Here is a 21505-nt window from a genome sequence, read left to right on the forward strand (position 1 = left end):
CATAAACGTGACTTCCTTCACGATTCCGTTCACTTTTGCGATGTTGTTTTACCAGCAACCCTGACAACGTAGTCAAGTTCAATGTTTGAAAGGAAGTTTATAAAGACACGCCCATTAGCTACGTAGGCCAACCATAAGCTAGTAAGGTATCTGTCAGGCCAATGAACGATTACGGGGCTGAGTCTCACGGCACTGTTGCTAGGGTATAGCTTCCACTTTGTTACTATCACTGGCTAGCCAATCAAATGTCATTTCGAAATGTATCAACCTTTTTTATGTGAACGCCACTCACCTACATATTTGATTGGACAATTCATTTACCGAAATCCCGCCTTTGACATTCGTCTGCTGTGCGATTGGTGTGAGGAACCGTCCGTCTAGCTGTAGGTTTTAGTTTAGGTGCAGTTGATATGATTTTGGCTGGGAGTCCCCACGACTCGGTGTGAACGTAGCTGTCCATATCGGGCGTCACCAACTTTACTTTTTGTTTTATTTTCTGTCTTTTACATAATCTGTAACATTTTGTACATACACTTTTTAATTTTGTATTTTTATACAAATTCATCGGGATGGAACTAAATTCTCTTCTAATCCTTCTTGAGGCTGCAGAATACTTGGAAAGAAGAGACAGAGGTATTTAGTCTGCGTGATAAAATGGTGCTTATTTGGATAAAAAATCAAAATAATCTGTTTTAAAGGGAAGTGCACAATTCTGTGCAACGATTTTATTGTAGGGAGCTCTGCAGGCATGATGTCACTTTAGGAGCTGACATTATTTTACTGAGCTGGCTGGGCTCTTCCTACCGGCAGGGATAGTTTAGTCAAAGCCGCAAAAGGTTCACAGGAAAGCTGCTATTAACATTAAATCGTTTACTTATTGGTTAAACATCGTTAGTGTCTTTTTGTGTGCTTATTTGCTATCATCTGTCATCAAATAAGACAAAGTCATTGACATAGTCCTTATAATTGTGTGAGACTGTCGGATTTGGCTAGTCATACTGAGTCTCATGTTTTGCTGAAATACCTGTGCCTATATGAAACTTGACAGTGGTCTAATTTTCTGACGATCCCACTGAACATTCTTGTTCATGAGCTCCTAAGCACAGTATTAAATGTTGATTTTTGTTTACTTTGTCAATAGAGGCAGAACATGGTTACGCTTCTGTTTTACCGTACAATAGCGACTTTTCCAGAAAGAAAACGAAAGCGACGCCAATATCAAGAAAAACTCAGAACAATAGGTAAATATAATGATTTTTTAAAGGTATAGCGATTGCTTTTCGATCGATCTGTTCCTTCACTTCCATTCTCGCCATTTTTCTTGCTGGGCTTGGCTGTTTTGATCCCGTATAAACACTGCCACGCGTACAGCATCAACTTGCTTCCCACTTTCTCACCCTTCGCTTCTGACACTAACCTCCGCAGTGTACATTCAAATTTTACCGAGCTGTCTCGATCATTAAAAAACTCGAGCATTTCCTAAACCGTGACCTTTTTTGTGCGTGTGTGTGTGAGACATTGCGCTGTAAATCGGAGCGATAAGGCTAGCCCGGCCCGGGGCGCTCAGCAGAGAGCGAGGGCCTTGTTTTGGCTCCAGTGACAGATCCAAGACTAGGAACAGGGCTTAGTGTTAGAGGCTGGACTACTCACGAAACCGATCGCTGGGTACTTGTTTGGAGAAAGTAAAGTTTGCATCGTCATTTCATAACTATTTAAAGCCATTCTTCAACATATTAAAAGAATACTAGCAACAGAGAGGGGATAAAACAGGCACACAAACATGCACACAAAGTTATTATTCTTGCTCATGCCCCTTTTTCTTCAGATGTGTGATGAGCAGTGGTATATTCATTTATTTTTAATGTACTTTTGTGAAGAATATTTATGTTTTGAATAATACTTTAGTACCATTTTAAATGACAAATATTTTCTTTGAAAATGTGTTCTGAAGGTTCTTAGTGTAGTTTTGACTCCGTACAGGTCAGGCGCTGTTCACAGGTAGATGGGCTGACTAGTACCTGACCACCTCAGTGGCAGGTGGACCCCAGAACCCAGTTCACCCAAACACTACTCAAAAGATTCACACCGGTCGGCTGCATTCAACTCTGAAATTTGGGTATTTCCTTAATGAACTCCTGAAGTTTGAGTTTGACCGGAAAACTTGATAAACAACCTGCCTCGGTTTGGCTTTCCAGAGGCAAGGCACTCGTCCTCTTTCTGCTCTCAGCCAACTACTTCCCCTCCCCCACATCTGCACACAAATCACTAGAAGTTGAGGAAACAGTCAAGAAAACGTACCACGGGGACTGTAAAATGTTCTCTGTGCCAAAGCACCAGTGCAGATCCTTTCCCCCTTCGCTCTGCTGGGTTCTGAACTTCACAGACTGCAGGAACATTGGCTTTGTTTATTTTGAGCTAGAAGGCATTTTCTTTTTGGAGACTTATGTCATTATAAATCTATGGCTCATGGTACAAAGGATCATAAAGCAAATTCTGTAAACTTCTGCTGATTGAACCAGATTTAAAGCTATAAATACCATGGCAGCACAGGCTTGTTTCAGTACCATAATAAAAAGAACAGTAATGCAGTTGTAACAAGTACAGATTTTATTGTATTATGTTACTGTTGGGTATACAGTCCTAACCCTTGTTGCCACACTGATGCAGTATAAGATATTAATATGGCTAGGGTTAGATTTACCCATTCAAACCCATTTGCATTCATCTGACCTTATATAATAAGACTGTGATCTCATGGGAGGGTGGAGCCTGTGTGCCTGTCTGTTTCCTGGTGCTTTCTCGTGCTGTCCCTAATTTGCACGGGTTTGAATAGGAGCTGTTCTGCCATGTAGAGATGCAGTTCTTCCCCTGGATCCCTGCATGAGCCCTATCCATGCAAACAACCCAGCTCTGCAGCAGCAGGGCTTGTGGATCTGCACGAATGTGGGTGTATCAGTAGCTGTGCATTACAAGTGTGACTAACCTGGTCCTTATGCACAGTGAGAAAGGAACCTACGCATTGCCACTGCCACAGGGCAGCACAGGATATGCTGACGACTGGTGCTACAGCTAATGTATTTGTATCTGGCTGTTTTCTCGAGAAATTAGCATAGATTCTCCCTGCAGTCCCAGTGTTTTATGAATGGCATGTTTGTTTTGAGACGGATGTAATTTGCCCACCCCGTCCTCAGTCAGGCCTGAAATAACTACATGTGTTGCAGCATGCTGAAATGTCCCAGCAACGCTGTGCAAGTGTGTGTATGTTGTGCTTTGTGTTCCTTGTTGTACTTTTACAATTAGTAATGAGGAATGAACCGAGACTGTGATGGGGTGGGTTATCAGCTCTCTGTTAAGAGGCGGACACACATCCAGGCAGAAATGGGCTGTGTTTTTTGGCATGACGGTGTTGAAGGGGGCGCTGCCCACCCACTGGGTGAGGGGACTGCCCAGAGACTTTCTCGTTTGTTTTTGTAATTTCTCTTGTGTTTTCCCCGAAACAGCAGGAGATGTTCTGAAAGTATTGTGTATTTGTGCAGTCAAACATGAGTATATTTATTAGTTGAGCAGCCTCTACCTGCCAGATGCTTGGGTAAAGTGATCCAGACGTTAGACTTTTAAGATGAAGGACAACAGTAAGAGAAGTGTGAGGCTCTTCCCACCAGCTGCGTTTAAGCATGGGTTTTAGGCTCTGCATGCGGACACACGGTTCCGGAGGAGGTGTTACGTCACCCACAACCCATCCAGTCAGCACTGGGCCTGCACATATTTCGGCCAATGGCATGCGACTGTGGGCGGCGCTAGCAGAGATGGCCAGTGACAGCGATTTTGCTAATGCTGCAAACACACACAGAGCCACCATGTGTAGTACAGTGTACAAGGAGACGGGGAGATTGGCCACTCTGGAGTTCAAAACAAGAGAAGAGATTCATATTTCATCTCATTCAGTATCACGTTTAACCATGAATGTACCATCTAAAAAACACAGTGAAGAGTTTAGCTTTCAATGGCCTTGCTCATCTTCATTTCATCTCTATTCAAAGCAGATCGAGTCTTATGTTTTAAGCGCTCATCTGGACGCTCTGTCCTGCCCTAACCTCTGTCTCTCTACAGCAGAACAGCTGCTGGTAAGTACTGAGCAGTTGAGTTGATTTGTTGTGCTCATCCATACCTCTGTTTACTTTCCAGATCTTCACACAATGAGCTGGAGAAACACAGGTAAGATGGCAGCCATATTCCACCCCTTTCTACAGTGTTTGCTAACCCTGATGCTGAGAATTGTGTTGTGTCCTGGTTGCTTTGAGATCAGACCTGCAGTGTTCACACAACCTGCCCCTCTATGCTATTATCACACCCCACTGGAGCTAACCCATCTTATCAGGTTTAAGACAGCATCTCATCAGGCCTTCCACATGTGCATGCACATGTCACTAGCTCCCCTTCAGTAAAACAGTAAAAGTTTTGGGGAGACCTGACTGTAATTTGTTTCTCCTGTACACATGGGTGCAGAGTAGAATGTGTTTCTGCTCTACTCTCCTGTTTATTAACCGGCCCCTAAGCACACAGAGCACAAACCTCTTTCCTTTGAGCCTTATTGGTTTGTAAAATCATGTACTGAGTGGGGACTGTCTGTGTGTGTGCACATTTGTGTGTGTGTGTGTGTGTGTGTGTGTGTGTGTCTGTGACACTCTTTTACTCTAGCTATGAGCTTTTGGTTTGTTGGCTTTATGCCCAAGTGTGAGGATAAGACCTGTGGTTTGGAGAGGGGGCTGGTCTGTGGGTGTGGTTGTGGGTGTGTGTGCACATTTATGTGTGTGTGCCCATGACATTCTTTCACTCCAGCTGTGAGCTTATGGTTTGTCTGCTCCATGCCCGAGTGTCACGATAAGACATGGGTGTGGGTGGCTATGGGTGTGAGTGTGTGTATGGGGGGGGTAGGCAGGCATGCATAGACACATCCATTAGAGTGTTAGCTGAGGAGAAACGCATGTCTGATCTGCTAAAAGGTCTTCGCAGGTTTGTCAGCTGCAGCGGCAGTGCAGAGAAGCTATACGTGGCCCAAAAGCATCAGACACTCTATATGTGTATCCTGAAGTACTGGCCCATCAGCGCACGTTTCCAAGGGTTTCCTTTGTACCAGGACAGATTTGACACTCTTAAGTCAGCATGTTGCAATTTCATTTAACAAAGATAAAAATCCTTGTTTACCGACATTCTCTTTATCTGTGAACTTGGTGGATTTATGAGAAAAGAAAAAGTTGAAGTATCCCATCTTCTGGCTGAGTGTGAAACAGGGTGACAGAGTTTACACAGATTATCTGTGGTCATGTGACTCCACCATGGTGAGAGAGCAGGGCCAGCCATTGACAGAACGACAACATCCCGAACTAGACAGGCCTGAGGACGCCAGGCTGAATGATTTCACACCTGTCCACCAGGCTGAGTGTCCTCACACCAGTCCACCATGCTCGGTGATCCCACATCTGTCCATCAGGCTTAGTGTTCCCTTACCTGTGCAAACCTGTAGGCAAATGTTGTAGACTACAAGTGTTTGAGCGCAGTTTACCATTTGAACTAAGGCACTATTGTGGGCATTCCTTGGGAAACCAGCATGCACCTACCACTCCGGTAAGACCAGTTATATGACCAGCATGAACATTCATAATAACTCTCTCTCTCTCTCTCTCTCTCTCTCTCTCTCTCTCTCTCTCTCTCTCTCTCTCTCTCTCTCTCTCTCTCTCTCTCTCTCTCTCTCTCTCTCTCTCTCTCTCTCTCTCTCTCTCTCTCTCTCTCTCTCTCTCTCTCTCTAATCTGAAATCTCAGTATCACTTTTTAGAAAGCCGGCTCTCCCACACAACCCAGACACTGCATGCAGGGAGTGCTGCTTATTTTAGCTGTGACTCATCCTGCCAGTATAATCACAGGTTCAGGACTGCTATAAAGAGATTCATTAGCCAAATCTGCTGATTGGGGGTGGGGGTGGGGGGTGTTGCTTTGCTGGCCCCTGGTGCGAGCTGTTTACCTCCTCTTCATCAGGTGTTTATCATGGTCAAGAGTTGGCCAACATGTTGAGAGGCTAACTGAGTTGCTGTGTGTATGTGCGTGTTGCTTCTTTTCATAGACGTGTGTCAGACCTTGCCTGACTGGGTAACACTACAAACTGCAGGGAATATTTCCACTGGAAACACTGTAAAATCCAGCAGGGAATATTTCCACTGGAAACACTGTAAAATCCAGCAGGGAATATTTCCACTGGAAACACTCTAAGGTCCAGCAGCTGGCTTGCTGCATATTTTCTTTCAATGTTGGTTTTATAGTATTACGCCTGGCATATGGTAACTGTCCCTCTTCTGTCTCCCACCACGGGGTAACTGCCCATCTTCTGTCCCCCATCATGGGGTAATTGCCCCTCCTTTTCCCCCCCTGCATAGGGTAACTGACCCTCAGACTGCAATTCACACCAAAGCAGTGTCATCAGTTCATTCCCCTGTCCTCAATTCACTCTTTCTCTCTTACAGAAGTTCTCCAATCTGATTGATCTTGTCAATTTCCCTTTTCAGTGGAGCTCTTGAAACCTGTTCTTTCCTGTCACACACCTGTTTACAGGAAGAGATGCTGTGACATTTACAGTTGCCCGCAACTGGCAAAGGATTAGTAAGGTTATTTATAGCTCTGGAGACATTGTCTGTTCCAGAGCACAAAGCTTCCTCTCCCTTTTCAAGTAAGATGACAAAAGTAAGAGATGTTTACCAAAAAAAAACCCAACAGGGCATTAACATTAGCACTCAAACCCGCTGTCTTCTCTGATAGGTTACCATGTGTCTGTCATCTTGTCTCAAAGCTTTGTTGGATTTCTGCCATTGTGTGCTAATAAACACCCACCAGAGTGCTCCCTCTCTCTCGCTCTCTCTCTCTCTCGCTCTCTCTCTCTCTCTCTCTCTCTCTCTCACTCATTCACTCACTCACTCACTCTCTCACACACACACACACACACACACACACACACACACACACACACACACACACACAGAGCATGCAAGGCAGGGTTGGGGGAAGGTGGGGTGTCTAATCTACTCCAGTGTAATCTACCCTAATCCAGTGTTTAGAGTGACTGGATATCCTCACACTCCTGTCTGTCTTCGTTGTCTCCCCGGGGAGAAGGACAGTCCTGCTGAATCAGCAGGAACTGCAGCAGATGAGGAAAGCAGGGTGATGTGTAATGGGTACTCTCTCTCTCTCTCTCTCTCTCTCTCTCTCTCTCTCTCTCTCTCTCTCTCTCTCTCTCTCTCTCTCTCACTCTGCTTACTTTTGGAGCTGTGGGGTGGGGTGGAGTGAGGGAGTGAATAACATGGAGTCCTTGGCTCACTCTGAAACACTCCTGCATTCAAGAGGAAGACATCTGATACAAAGCAAACAGACTCAGAGAGACCCCTTTATCCTTGCAGTTAGATAGCAGAGAAGAGGCATCCTTTGCCAAACCTAGTTTAATATGGCAATCTCTAACTTCAGACCTCACAACTTAAAACTAAGTCTTGATATTTGCTGTAATATGTGCCAAAGACGGAGGTGATCTGTGTAACAGGACCTTGGCTTTTCCTGTATAGAGACACTCTTTCCTGTGCTGTCACACTGCTGTACTTACCGTCAAAGTAATAAGTGACTCATTTTTTGTTGGGTAACTGGTGACATGCCATAACCAATGTGCTCACACCACACACTATACTGCGTGTGTGTGTGTGTGCGTGCGTGTTTGTGTGTGTGCGCGCACCAGCCAGTGTACCTACTGCAAGACTGCATGTTCTGTCGGGACAAACAGTCACAAGGGGTAGTGTGGAGCAGATAAGGCCAGGGGACAGAGGGAGAGAAAACGAAAGCAGGAGAAGGAATAGGATGAGTGAGTGCATGAGAGGGAGACTGAGAGCGCATGAATGCTGTGAGGTTGTGGGGCCACACAGGCGTAACTACAGGACCGTAGGGTAACAGGGGCTATAGGGTTGTAGAGCTGTAGATTGGTGAGACAACCAGTGCTTCTCAACCAGTGTGACCCATAAGCTCAGAGAGAATTCAGGTCAGACACACACACTGGAATGCAAAGTTGTGTAAGAGCAAGAAGGTGGGGTGTGGGGTGGGTGGGGAGGTTGCATTAGTGATTCAGGAATATTACACTCCCGTGACTTTGCAAAGCTACGCCACATAGTGTTAACTTTTATGTACTGCACTGCTTATTGTCTTTTATGCTCACTTTTATGCTCGGGTTCATCAATGTACATGTGCAAAGCCCTGCGGAGTACTGTAGATAAGACTTCAGCTGAGAGAGCCCATTGTAATGGGCGGGTTACTGTCAGCATTGCAAGTACGGGCAGTTCATAGGCAGAGCAAGGCACAGAGGGGAAAGCTCGAGTTACAGTGTCCCAGTGGGTTAGTTCATGTTAATCATTCACAGAGTTATGCATTCGGACCTGGCCTACTGCAGAACACTTCACTTCTCTGCCATGTTTTTCTGAACTCATGGAGCTTTCACCCTTCAGGCACAAGGTCTCTCCACAGGTGGTTTCATTTAACCTAGTTTGGAATGATTGATAGAGCTCTGAAGGATGGAGACGTTACAGCTGTAAGACGAAGCACCATCTTTGAGCTCTGGTCTGAAAATGGGCCGTGCTGGTTTCACAGACACGCAAAAACACTGTTTGCTGCCGTCAGCTGGCCGACCTGTGTGAGCGATGCTAGTATCTCTCTTCCTGATGTTTTATTCTCTCTAACATCTGTTTTACTATAAGCACTATAAGGTTAGGGTCAGACTCTGGGATCAGACTCTGGAGTTATACAGCTGTGTGTTTATGCCTTAAAGGTTTCAAAGTAAAACTGGCTTTTTTTTGTCTTCCAGACAGTAGGAATGCCAGCGTGTTTTTTGTTGTTGTTGTTGTTGTTGTTGTTGTTGTTGTCATTCCAGTCATCTAACTAAAGTGAAACGTGTTAAAGAATAGTCGGAGGACTGTTGATCTACGCTCACTGCATTTTACCATTGCTGAGATGTCATTTGCACTGCTTTGGGTAGTATTGAATAGTTTCCACTGTGTGGACGAGAAGCCATGTAAGAGAGCCTCTTGTTCTTGTTACCAGGCCTGGGTCTGTACACTACAAATGACAGCAGATTGTTTCAGTGGGTGTGGTACCTCCAGTGACTGCAAAACAAATATCTTGGGAAGAGAAATGTGGCATTTTATCTAGTAACCCCCCCTCCCCACACCTCAGCACAAGATGGTTAGGGACTCTCTGCCTTTCTGTGTCTTCTTTACAAGATTAGGTCCTTCATTGTTATGAATTGCTATCACAGGGTCAGATAGTAAGTAGTAATCTGAGGTTATGTGTTTTACAAGAAAGCACAGGAGAGGATGGTAGAACAAGACTAGCTCATTGGCCCAATACATGATCAGATCAGTGACTCAGAGACATATATTTACGTGGTGCACTCACTCTTCATAAAACTCTTGTTTTTCACTCTGAATGCCTTTTTCGTCTTAAAGAAACAGTCCAACCAAAATCATAATGCTAATATGGCTAAAAATAGTGAAATATTTTAGTTCCAGTTTTGTAATATGGATATTGCATTGTGCTGATTGGTGGCTGTTACCTTTTCCTGCTTTATTAGATGTTCTAATATTTTGGCTAGACAGAGATGAAACTGCTGCTTCCTGCTCTATCCGCCAGTGTTCCTGCTCTATCCCCCTGCCTTCCTGCTCTATCCCCCTGCCTTCCTGCTCTATCCCCCTGCCTTCCAGCTCTGTCCACCAGTGTTCCTGCTCTATTCCCCAGCGTTCCTGCTCTATCCCCCAGCCTGTCCGCCAGCCTGTCCGCCAGCCTGTTGACCAGATGTGGGACAAATGTCCGCATGAATGCTGAACACTGCAATCCTAAACTGAATAATAAACAGTCGATTTGCAAAGTGGCCATTTCTTTTGAAGTATGTTTTGTATTGAGAGTGTTTCACCATGGTGCATTCACTGCTCTGAGCCTCACTCTGCTTTGTTAGGAAGTTGAAGTGGGCAAGTTCACTTCCAAGAGCAAGATGTCCAGTATCTGTGACCCTGCTGTTAAATGGCCTGGGTCATGGTCAGGCTGTCTCCCCTGGTGCTTGGTTCCATTGAGCTGGACACTGAATTACAAGCATTTGTACATGTTGTCCATTCAGGGGTGCTTCCTTAAACAGCACTCAACCAGAAGCCAAAACAACAACAAGCCCGTGAGGGTAGTCTGTTTCTCCCAGCACAGCTCCACATCTAACCCAGTTACCCTGGCGAGGAAAGATCTCTGCAGTGTTTGGGCTTGACCTTTGACCTGGATGGAACGAGTTGGCACAAAGCCAGAGAGCAGTAAACGCCCCTTCTTCCATGCAGCCCTGAGGAATGCTTGCCTCCCCAGCAACCTCATTAAACAGCGCAGTGAGTGACTGCTGTAGCAGGACCCCTGCTTGAGTGTGTGTGTGTGAGTATGAGTGTGCATGGGTGTGTGTGAGTGTGAGTGTGAGTGTGAGTGTGTGAGTGTGTGTGTGAGTGTGTGAGTGTGTGAGTGTGTGAGTGTGTGTGTGAGTGTGTGAGTGTGTGAGTGTGTGTGTGTGTGTGTGTGTGTGTGTGTGTGAGTGTGTGTGTGTGTGTTCATTTACAATTTCATTTACTCCTTGTGTGTTCACATAGTGTTTCTCCTGTGCTGGAGTGTGAGCTGGCTATATCGTGGTAAAAATCCTTAAGGTGGCGTTTGAAATATTATTATGTCATGAACTGAGGATGTACATATCTGCTTAGAACAATTCCCATGTCTTGCCTGAGGTTCCTGTGAGTGATTGCATGAGTTTGTGAGTGAGTGATTGCATGAGAGTGTGTGTTTGAGAGAGAGAGATTGCACGAGTGTAGGTGTATATCGTAGTCATTCTCTGTTGAAACACAGACAGCAGCACATGAGTTTGGGCTAGGTTCTTCTCCCCAACCCGGCAGGGCACAGCCTCATATCATGAGTGCCTCACACCATTTAGCCATGGGAAAGTATGGGGGTTTGTTTATTTGTTTGTACGACTGTTTGAAGTGGGGTTGGAGAGAACATTCACAGTATGTTTTATCTTTTTTGCTTTTATCAGATAGTCTTTGCTGTTTTTGCCTCATTGCTTGTTCAGTTCTGATGCAGTGAGCAGGTTTTCCATTTTCTGAAGTCTGGTGCAGTCTGAATGGCCATAGGCTTATGGGTTTCTTTTTTGAATACTTATTATGTGAGTAGCCTACATCTTACACATAGCAACTTGTGAAACCTCTGAAAAAAATTGTATCAAGGACATTGATTGCTGTTTTTTTTTTTGTTTGTTTTTTTTTAAATCCAACAGCAAATGCATTTTTATGTTAAGTGATATGTTGGCTAACCAGGTAAGCCAGTTCTTTGGAGCAGCACTTACCCCTGCAGCTGTGCGGGTACCTGTCCTATAGATACCCATGCATATAGCCCTGTATACAAACCCCATTCCAAAGTGTTCCTTCCTAGTGCACCACACCCACCCTCACTGCTATACCTGTAGGACACACAACGCTGTTTCTCTGGAATTTGTTAACTTAAAAACCAGCACTCCTCGTGATGTGGCCAGGTCTAAGGTCTAAGAAAATGTCCTGCAAAAGTTTCTTATCATTACATCAGCACAACCTACCAGAAAATGGTTTGGGGGGGTGTTTGTGTGTGGGAGTATGTGTGTATGTGTGTGCCTGCGTGTGTTTGTGTGTTTTGGGAGTATATGTGTCTGTGTATGCGTGTGTGTTTTGGAGGGGAGGTATATTTGTGTGTTAAGTGTGTTTTGGGCGGTGGCATGTCCGTGTGAATGTGTGTTTGTTTGTGAGGGAATATGCGCCCGTGTGTATGTTCGTGTGTTATACACAGGCGTATCCATGTGCCAGGAGCGGAGGGGTTTGAGGAGCTTATAAACATGTCGTGAGTGGCTCCTGCTTGGGGAATAACAAACAGGCGCGGGGGTTTTGTTAACGGAGAAAAGAGCCTACATTACTATACAGAGTTCGCATGACGACGCAGACCACAAGAATAACAAGACCCCAGTGATCATGCAATCCACATAACCAACCAGATAAAGGGAGAGACAGAGAGAGGGAGCGAGAGTGGGAGAGAGATAATGAGAGAGGGGGAAGGACCCTAAGACAACTCCTGTGTTTTAGAGGATCATTGAGGCTGAGAGGCTTAAAAACCACCTGTGTGATTTAAACCAATTTCCTGTAAAACTCTGACGGCATACTGTGTGCTGAAGGTAAAACTTATTGGCACTAATGCCCACTAACAGACACTGACAGGCACTAATGAGCACTTACAAATGCTAGCAGGCATTAACCCACACTAACAGACCCTAACAGGTACTAACCAGCACTAACCAGCAGTAATCCACACTAATGGACACTTACGGGTACTAAGGGGCACAAAGGAGCACTGACCCGCACTAATAGTAGCTGAATCATGTGCCCCACACAGCTTTGCCACAGGAAACACACAAACCAAAATGCTTTTATTTTTAATACTACCATACCATTTTTGGTAATTAAATGATTATTAGGGACAATGGCATACACGTTATTAGAAATAACTTCACGGCTGTTGGGGGACATTCTACACAGGGTTTACTCAGCCTGACGGCTGCAGCTAGTGAAGGCATTCTGGAATATTTCGGCTCCGGTGTGTTGGTACACAGGAACGAAGGCGTCATGGCCAATCTGCTGCAGGAAGCAGATTCTAAAGCAACCTCCAATGTTGCCGTACGCCCAACCCAAGCCACACCCTCACATTCTCCCCGTCAGTTGCTAGTAGACAGGTTGGCCTCTGTCTGCGTTTTTGAGCGGTGCATGTGGGAGTGGGCTTGACCACACTACACAAACACCACGCAGATGATGGGTGAATGCAGGTGGGAGTGTGTGCCAAGGTTTGGGGCGTGTCTGCTTATTTTCTGGGGTGGTGTGTGTGTGTTTTGGGCTGACAGTGTGTTCAGATTCCTGTGTGTCAGCTTATGGCTGCAGCTGAGGACACTTCACTCACTCGCCCCTCTCTAAAGCCGCGGCATCACGGCTCGCTCGCATCACAGCCATGTACTACCCCATACGCAGGCAGTGTGAGCGTTACACACTGTGCCTCCAAAACAATGACAGAGAGAAGGGGTGTCTGTCAATAAGCTCAGCCACAGGAAACACAATGGATCAACACGCACTCACAAGCAAATAAAACTTAACTTGATGAAGGCTATTGAAAGACCCCAAGGCATCAGTCTCCTGGAGTTCTTCCTGCAAGCAGCTATGTGCATACGTGTGTGTGTTTGTGTGTGTGTGTGTTTGTGTGTGGGTGAGCTTTCAGAACCAGGTGGTACTGGTTCAGCTACTCATTGGCACTGGTTATGTGGGGGTGGGAGAGGGGAAGGAGACTGAAATATGGTTCACAAGACATTATAGTGGGTTGGGTTATCCCTAATATAGTTGACAAGACATTATAGTGGGTTGGGTTATCCCTAATATAGTTGACAAGACATTATAGTGGGTTGGGTTATCCCTAATGTAGTTCACAAGAAATTATACTGGGTTGGGGTAACCCTAGTGTACTTTAAAAGATATTATACTTGTATACTACAGATATATAAAATGACCAGTATTACAGTATTATTATGTTATATTATATATATTATATTATTTTATTGACAGTGCGCTTGGTATTTTGTAGGGATAATTCCGACAATGTGTTGGGTATGCTGTCACAGATAGTGTTGGGTGTGTTCTTGTCGGAATATTGTTGACTTTATGTTGTCATGGTGATGTTGTTGACTTTATGTTGGGTATGTTGTCAAATGGATAGTCTGGGGTCGCAGCATTTGGTGAGACGTGGTGTGGGGTCACAGTGTTTGGTGAGATGAGCTGTGTGTCACCTCATCTGGCAGAGGACCTTCCTAATGCACTTGGTACAATTTCCCAGTGCCTCTGTTTTTCAAGCCCTTCCATGTACTGACATGATCTCATGAATTTGGAATGGGGATTGAGTTTGAGATTATGTCCAGTGCAGTGATACTACTCCTGTACTACCAAAGAAACACACCTGCAGCGTCCATGAAGCTCTCTTGCATTACATACACAGAAACACACTTACACCACCACTGGGTTGTATGTAAAAACCTTCAAACCGTCCCAGGGTGTGACAAGTCGCTCAGAGCCAAGCACTTGAAAATACTTGTGTTACTGCCTTTCATAGGTGTTTGTGCAAGTATGTGATTGTATACACGTGTGTGCATGTGTATGTGTTCGCATGCGTGTGCCTGTGGGTGTGCGTGAGAGAGTGACTAGCTAAATGCTAATCCCTTAATGTAGCTTTGTCCCACCACTGGGTCCAGTAGCAACTCTGCAATTAAACATTAAAAAAAAAGAAGAAAGACACTGCTATTTCTTAAACCTTACGTGAGCGTGTGCGTGTGTGTGTGAGTGTGTGCATGTGTGTGCGTGTGAGTGCATGTGTGCGTGCGCGCGTGTGCGTGTGCGTGTGCGAGTGTGAGTGTGTGTGTGTGTGGTGTTCACGTTCTCGGCGCTCTGTGCTGTCTCTGCTACAGACGTGCTAAGTTGCGGCTCTACCTGGAGCAGTTAAAGCAGCTCGTGCCTTTGGGTCCGGAGAGCAGCCGCCACACCACCCTCAGCCTGCTTAAACGGGCCAAGATGCACATCAAGGTACGAAGTCCGGCCCTCTCACATGCTGGGCCATGCCTGCTAGAATATACATTAGCAAGCTAGGAGAACCGGTTCAGCAATTCTTCAGAATCTGTTATCCTTCCAAATGTGTGTGATTGATGGGAGCTGAATTTTGAATTAACAGCTAGTGTTTCAATGTATTTTTCAATGTTAGGCAAAACATTTAGGCTGCATTTTGGCACATTTGCTATTTCAGCATTTGGCAAATCCTCACCACTGAAAATCAGGACAGACTAATGCATATAAAAAAAATGAATAAGTACTGAATCTTCTCTTAACCTAAATGAACCACCGTTTTTTTCATATTGTAGTGAACCACAACACTCATACTTGTTTAAATTCAGAAAATGATTTGATTAAAAAAACCTCTAAATTAGATTATTTACTATCTTAATGTTGCAAAACTATTTGTTGTTGTTGTTGAATACAAGCTTCTATAATAGGACGTTGTGAAAGTTTCCTCCTGTAGGGATCCATCATGCATAGAACAAGACGGCAGTGCTGTGTCCGGAAACTTCACTGTACCACATGACACAATATTCTGCAACAGTCATGTTGTTAGTTTCACCTTATCATTTTGAAACCATGCGAAGCATGCCTAAAATCAGACTGTTGATAAAAATGTTGGAATTTTCCTTAATGTGGTGTTCTGTTGTTTGTTGCTTCTGTCAGATCTTGACTGTAGCTGAGCTGGTGATACACACACACACACACACACACACAGACAGAGCTGAAAGCTTGCATGAGACCTCGAACTGTACTGATGTGGCTTTTAAATGGGCCATGAGATGGTATTTATGTAGCTGCATGTTGGCTGCAGTTGGCTGGGTTATCTTATGTCTTTACTGCAGTAGGTTATCAGGTGAAACCTTGGTTATGGGGATGAGTCTCTGATGCTTGTGTTCAGACCAGCGCAGACTCAGCAGGTTTGAAGGAATGACCAATGGAAACAAGGACATTTATCATGGTGCAGGAAGTTGCTCACGACTGTTCTCATTTAATCTAACCCTCTAATCCACAGCCAGGCGCAGCGTGGGGAAAACGTGAGAGAGAATGCAAGTCTCTGTTGGAAATATAAGAGCCTGATCTAATCCATCAGTTACCCCATTGAGCTAATGAGACCGTGATTGCTGGGTTGTTGTTTTTTTTCTGGATTAGATGCTCTGACACTTGAGAAAACCACAACATGAAAGGATGTAAACGTTTTGCACTAATGTATGTCCCAGTCTCACAACAGTAGTGGTAGCTCAGTGGTTAAGGTACTCAACTAGTAATTGGAAAGTTGCTGGTTCCCACCCCACCACTGCTGAGTTGCCACTTAAGGGCCCGTTTAACCCTCAATTGCTCAAATTGTGTTCAGTCATAATTGTAAGTTGCTTTGGATAAAAGTGTTGCCTAAATGCCATCAAGGTGAATTCTAGCCTGTAAAATGTATGTCGAATTCTATGCCACTGACATCTTATACTACACGAGTGAGACTGGTGACCTGTCTACAGATGTCTGATTCTACACCACTGAGAGTAGTGATCCGTCCAGAGAACAAAGCAGTATAAAGTTTGTTTTGTTCGTGCAGCCATTACTGTTGTTGTAATCAACATAGCACAGAGGCCTGGAACCTTGTAAACCTTTATTTTCCTATTTGTTTATGTATTCATGATTGTCAGTTGTGTTGAGAAAGACAATAAGAGAGAGGGAGAGGGAGAGAGAGAAAGCACGTAGCTGGTTGAATTCCTAGGGCCGAGGATGTGTTAACCCTTCGTTTTCTGTTTTGCTTGCCTTGCTCTGCAGGAGCTGTAGGGAGAGAAACCCCCCCCCCCCCCCACCACCACACATGTACCACACTGTGCTGCTGATATCCTACATGCAGCCCGATGTCACTTACAATGACATTTGTGGTCTGACGGGTGAGTGTGTGTGTGTGTGTATGTGTGTATGTGTGTGTGTGTGTATGTGTAACACTGCAGAAGCTAGAGGAGCAGGACAGGAAGGCTCTAAATGTGAAGGAACAGCTGCAGAGAGAGCATCGCTACCTCAAACGGCGTCTGGAGCAGCTGTCTGTGCAGGGCGTGGAGCGCATTCGCACCGACAGCCTGGGCTCCACCCTCTCCACCGACTCAGAGCAGGGTACAGCAGTCTCCACCTACCACCACCCCTACCACACGCGTTACACGCACACCTCTCCGTCACAGCTCAAAGGAGCTCATGCACTCTGCTTCCTGCTGATATACACCTGACTCGGGTCAGTAGAGCGATTACATTACAACGTGCACAGGTGGATGTGACTGCACGGGTCCATCCACCCACATAGCTCAGCCAGGCATCCACCTGTCAGTGCCAGGCTCCCTGTGACATTAGTGGTCTCAGATGAGCCTACGCACCCTTAAATGCTTTCACGTAGCTCTTGAGTGCATGTCAGTACCATGCCCCCTACAGGCCAGTGCAGTACTCACTTTGTTTGTGTGAGGACTCTGCTGTTAGCATTTTGGTTGTTTAGTAATGCACAATGTGGTAAACATCATCTGCTGTTTATCAGGACAGGATTAGCTACATTTGCACAAAGACATGTGTGTTTGTCCAGGGTTCGTGGCAAATCCTGTCCTAATCCGCCAACACAGCATTGGCCCCCACACGCGTCCAAAACTGGTTACAAATTCATTGTAGCTTTTCCTGACTGATTTGACTGCTGAAGGTTTAAACAGTCTCGATTTTTCTCTGTGTGTGTGTGTGTGTGTGTGTGTATGTGTGTGTATGCACAGAGGTGGACGTGGATATTGAGGGCATGGAGTTCACACCATGTGAAGGGGACAGTGTGTGCAGTGTGAGTGATACCGAAGACCCCTACAGCCTACAGGGCAGCTCCAGTGACGGCAGTCGTTACTCACATTCCCACAGACTGCAGCCACACATCTGTTAGGCCCTGCAAAACCAGCGAGGCCACGCCTCCCACCCACCGTCCAACCTATCCCCTGACAGGCTCTGTCCCTAGGCCCTGCCCATATGCCCACCCACTGCACCAGGAAGCAGCTGGCTGGGGATCCTGTTGTTACTTCCTCCACCACTCTCACACATCCCAGCTTTCACTGTAACACCCGCCAGTACTGCCTCAGGCATCAGCCCACCCACCAACCAGCAATCTGTGGTTTTAGTGGGTCTCCTGTGGTGTGATCATACAGCTTTGACTTGTCAACTAATGTCCTGAGTAACTCAGTGAGGGAAGGAGGAGGGTGTGGCTCTAAGTGAGTGCGCATGTGAGTGTGGCCATAGGCCTGGACTAGATTTAACCTTTCTTAACTTTTATTATTAAACTCACCTGAGTACAGTAGCATTTGATCCACTACGCACCTCTGTAGGCCAAAGCCATGAGAAAACACCTGATTAGGGAGCAGAACTACCACCCTCAGCACACCATATGCTTCTTTCATAACTGCCAGCTGTGACGAAGGCAGTACCGCGACATTTAAGTCGACTGTTGCCATCGGCCTAAGGAGTCGCAGTGACGGCCACCCTGTGAGTTAGGATTCCTCATCCCTCTGTCCATTCTGATGCACTACTGCAGTTTCCAGCGCAGGAGCCTGCCCACAGGAAGGAGATCTCTGCGTGACCCCACCCCTCGGGAGCCAAACCTTTTCCTGTTTCAGTAGCAAAGTGATGTAGCAATAGACGCAGAAAGCAGCTGCTTTCTCTAGCGTGTGTATGACTCGGAGGGGTGGGAGGCACCGGAGAGCCTCTCTCTCCTGCACAGACACAGACACAGACACAGACAGACACACACACGCCAGCAGCTTGTGTGTTCTTTACCAGCCCGCCTGCTGGGTTTACTCCCAGCGTTTCGTTGACAGGTCAAAGCTGAATGAGGTAAAGAGGAAGCAAACAAACAAACCAACCAGAGAAAGCAACAACCCAAACAGAACAGCCAGCTCTAATAGTGTGCTATTTGTGGAGGCTTATAGATGAGAAGAGATTACACTGATACTTTCCTCTTTCACCTTTCCTGTATTTGTTAAACTTACTTTATCTTTACATAATATATGTAACTGATTTCATAGGAGCTTTGGGCATTGCAAAACAGACCAGTATATCGTATTCTTTTGGGTAGCTTGTTCCGAAGTGCATTTGTAATGCAGTGTTCAGTATTCACTATGGACAGAAAGCACTTAACGTTGGCTTTTTAAACACCTCCCTCTACTGCGACCCTTAGAGCTTGGCATCTCAAACCATCTGAGAAAAAAATAAAATACAATAAAAAACTAAAAAATAAAACATGACAAGTCTACAGTGACCGGTCTGAAAAAAATCAAGAAAAGACTATAAACAAAAATGTGCAGAAAAAAAGCTATAGGTCACTAAAAGTGATTTTAGCAAGTGTAGTCTATCTTTCCTGTATTAAATTTTGTATTATATTTTCCTAAATGTTCCTAAGTAAAAGACAAAAAAATAGATATAGATATATATCTATATATGAGATAGACGAGACAGAAGGCCAAGCATGTCATGGGGAGATGGTTAGTGTTGCTCTGATCTCCCACTGTCATTCTGTGCCTTGGTGACTGTTGTCAGGTCCCATTCCTCCCCCTGCTGCCTATGCCCTACTCCTTTCCCTTGAGCCCTACTCAGGTCTACTCCCCGCAGACACTCCCCAGTGTCCATTCTCAGGCCTCTCAGCAGACAGGCCTTTCGCTCCACAACGTTTCCAAACGCGGGTAGGCCAGGAGCTGACCGGGAGTCTGGCATTAAGCGGTTTTGGCCTGGATGATGATGACTCCCTTCCCCTCTCCTGCCACCTGTCCCAGTCTTAGGGGCAACTCCATCACCCTACTGCCCCCTGGAGGCAAGGCGAGGCGCAGTGTGGCCACGGGGCCTTGGCCTCTCACTGTTGTCCTTTCAGACTCACTTTGCTTATGTTCTCTTAATAACGAAGAGGAAGACGCTGGGAGAAGAGCGACATAATCAATCATTAATGGCAGCTGGAGCTTCTCCCCACTGGCCTTCTCCCAGTGCAACTTCCCTTGCTAGTGTTATTGTGTGCCCAGGGGGACTCACGGGACTTGGTCCCTCTGTTCGTAGGAGGTGCTTCAAGTCGTCTTTGACACTGATGTAGGACTGGCTCCTCCTGCCTAGCCCTAAAATGTAACCATCACAATGGGGAGACATGGAGACATGGCTGAACTGCACTCAGATTAGTGTGAAAGGACAGCTTCCACCGCCACTGCAGGAGGCAAATCACAGCAATACAAACATCCCGTGCTTTTATTTTGAATGGGTGACGTCTGTGTGCAAACAGGAGCTTGGATTCTGTGGTGCACTTTGTGACCAACTCTGACATTTCTGGTATTATTTTGGTTTTACCTCTCCAGTCTGTTGCAGTTCTGAAAGGACGGAGCAGTTTTTTTTTTTGGTTTGTTTTTTGTTTTTGTTTGTTTTTCTTCAAAAAGCTACTTTTTCATGAAGAGTTTACATTCATGTCAAGGAAATGTGTGACTGTTAGTAGCAAAATTGTCCTTTTTCAGTGTGTTGGGACACAGAACAACTGAGTAAAATGTAAATGAAAAAAGACCTCTTGCACAGAACCTCCCATTAGCCGTTGTTAGTGTGGATCTTTTAGAATGAGAATGAGATTTGTGGGCCAGACATGAGATTTCAGTTTTCAGTAACATCATCACAGTGGCACGAGACACACAGAGCTCATAAGTGTGTGTGCGCGTGTGTGTGTGTGGGTGTATATATATACACCCACACACACACACACAAACATGCATACACTTTTTTTTTTCTGGGATGAGCTACTGAAAACTAACAGTTGTAGAGGTTTTCATCTAATAAAGATGCCTTAGTGGTTTTGGGACAAGCTTTTGAACACTAAAACGTATGGGGACAGAGCGTCCGGCCCTTGCAGTGTCAGGTAAGCCCCAAAGGTGACCCAGCTGCTCTCTCCCATCTCAGAGCAGACACGCTGGGTCACTGGCAGGTGTCGGGGCCACTGCTGCCCAGTGCTACAGCAGCAACGTGGAACCAAGACCACCCTGCTAGTAACCGACCTGGCATTTTTCCCACCACAGCTGAGCATAGTGGCTCTGAGGCTGGAGCACAGACACCATCTGGTCTCACAGGCCCAGTGAGAGGGCGGGAGCCAGGGTGGGCCGGGGGGGGGGGGTGTCAGTGTAGTGATGTTCAGTGAGATGATTAATCCATTCCTGATTCCTTCCACCTAAATCATTAATTATTCTGCACCTAGCCTCCCCCTGTGTTTCCTCCTCATTTCAGTGCAAGGCTGATGCGCTTAAGTAATTCCAGATCAACAGCTTTACATATAGATTTGGGTTTTTCACCCTTTATAATTTCCAAACCTGCCCAGTGTTTCTATTGGGGCATCTTGCAGCACATCTGGGGCAGTCTCTGCCTTGCCCGCAAAGCACCCTGGCTATGCGTGTACCAGGTGCTTGTGTGGCATGCGAAGCATTTAGAGATGTTAGTGGGGTGGAGTTTGGGGGCACTGGGGGCAGGGCTAAGCTGACCCTGAAGGGGATGGCTCTGTGCCAGAGGCCTGTGAATATGTTTCCTTGTAGATGATGTGTAATATGCATTCAGATGTGTTATAAGTTCTTTTTGTTTGTGTATACATATGTACCTGGTGCTGGCTGTGTTCTAGCACACACTTAAAGGTATTGTGTATTCTTTCATTGTAATATAAATAATTAAAAATGTTTTATACATGTGGCTGTCAGGTACATATTTATTTTGACACCATCAAGGCTATGAAAATA

The 21505-nt window shown here is 45.6% G+C and overlaps 1 protein-coding gene across 1 annotated transcript; it reads left to right on the forward strand.

Moving 5' to 3' along the window:
- Window positions 1-419: 419 nt before the first annotated feature.
- mxd4 (MAX dimerization protein 4) lies at window positions 420-21454 on the forward strand. The gene is made up of 6 exons (XM_027020984.3): window positions 420-633; window positions 1142-1241; window positions 4186-4215; window positions 14609-14723; window positions 16709-16868; window positions 17501-21454. The coding sequence occupies exons 1-6, from the start codon at window positions 570-572 to the stop codon at window positions 17656-17658; spliced, it is 627 nt and encodes a 208-aa protein (XP_026876785.1). The 5' UTR covers window positions 420-569; the 3' UTR covers window positions 17659-21454.
- Window positions 21455-21505: the final 51 nt, after the last annotated feature.

Source organism: Electrophorus electricus, chromosome 12 (genome assembly GCF_041902795.1).
Source record: "Electrophorus electricus isolate QZ-2024a chromosome 12, ASM4190279v1, whole genome shotgun sequence".
Classification (NCBI taxonomy): domain Eukaryota; kingdom Metazoa; phylum Chordata; class Actinopteri; order Gymnotiformes; family Gymnotidae; genus Electrophorus; species Electrophorus electricus.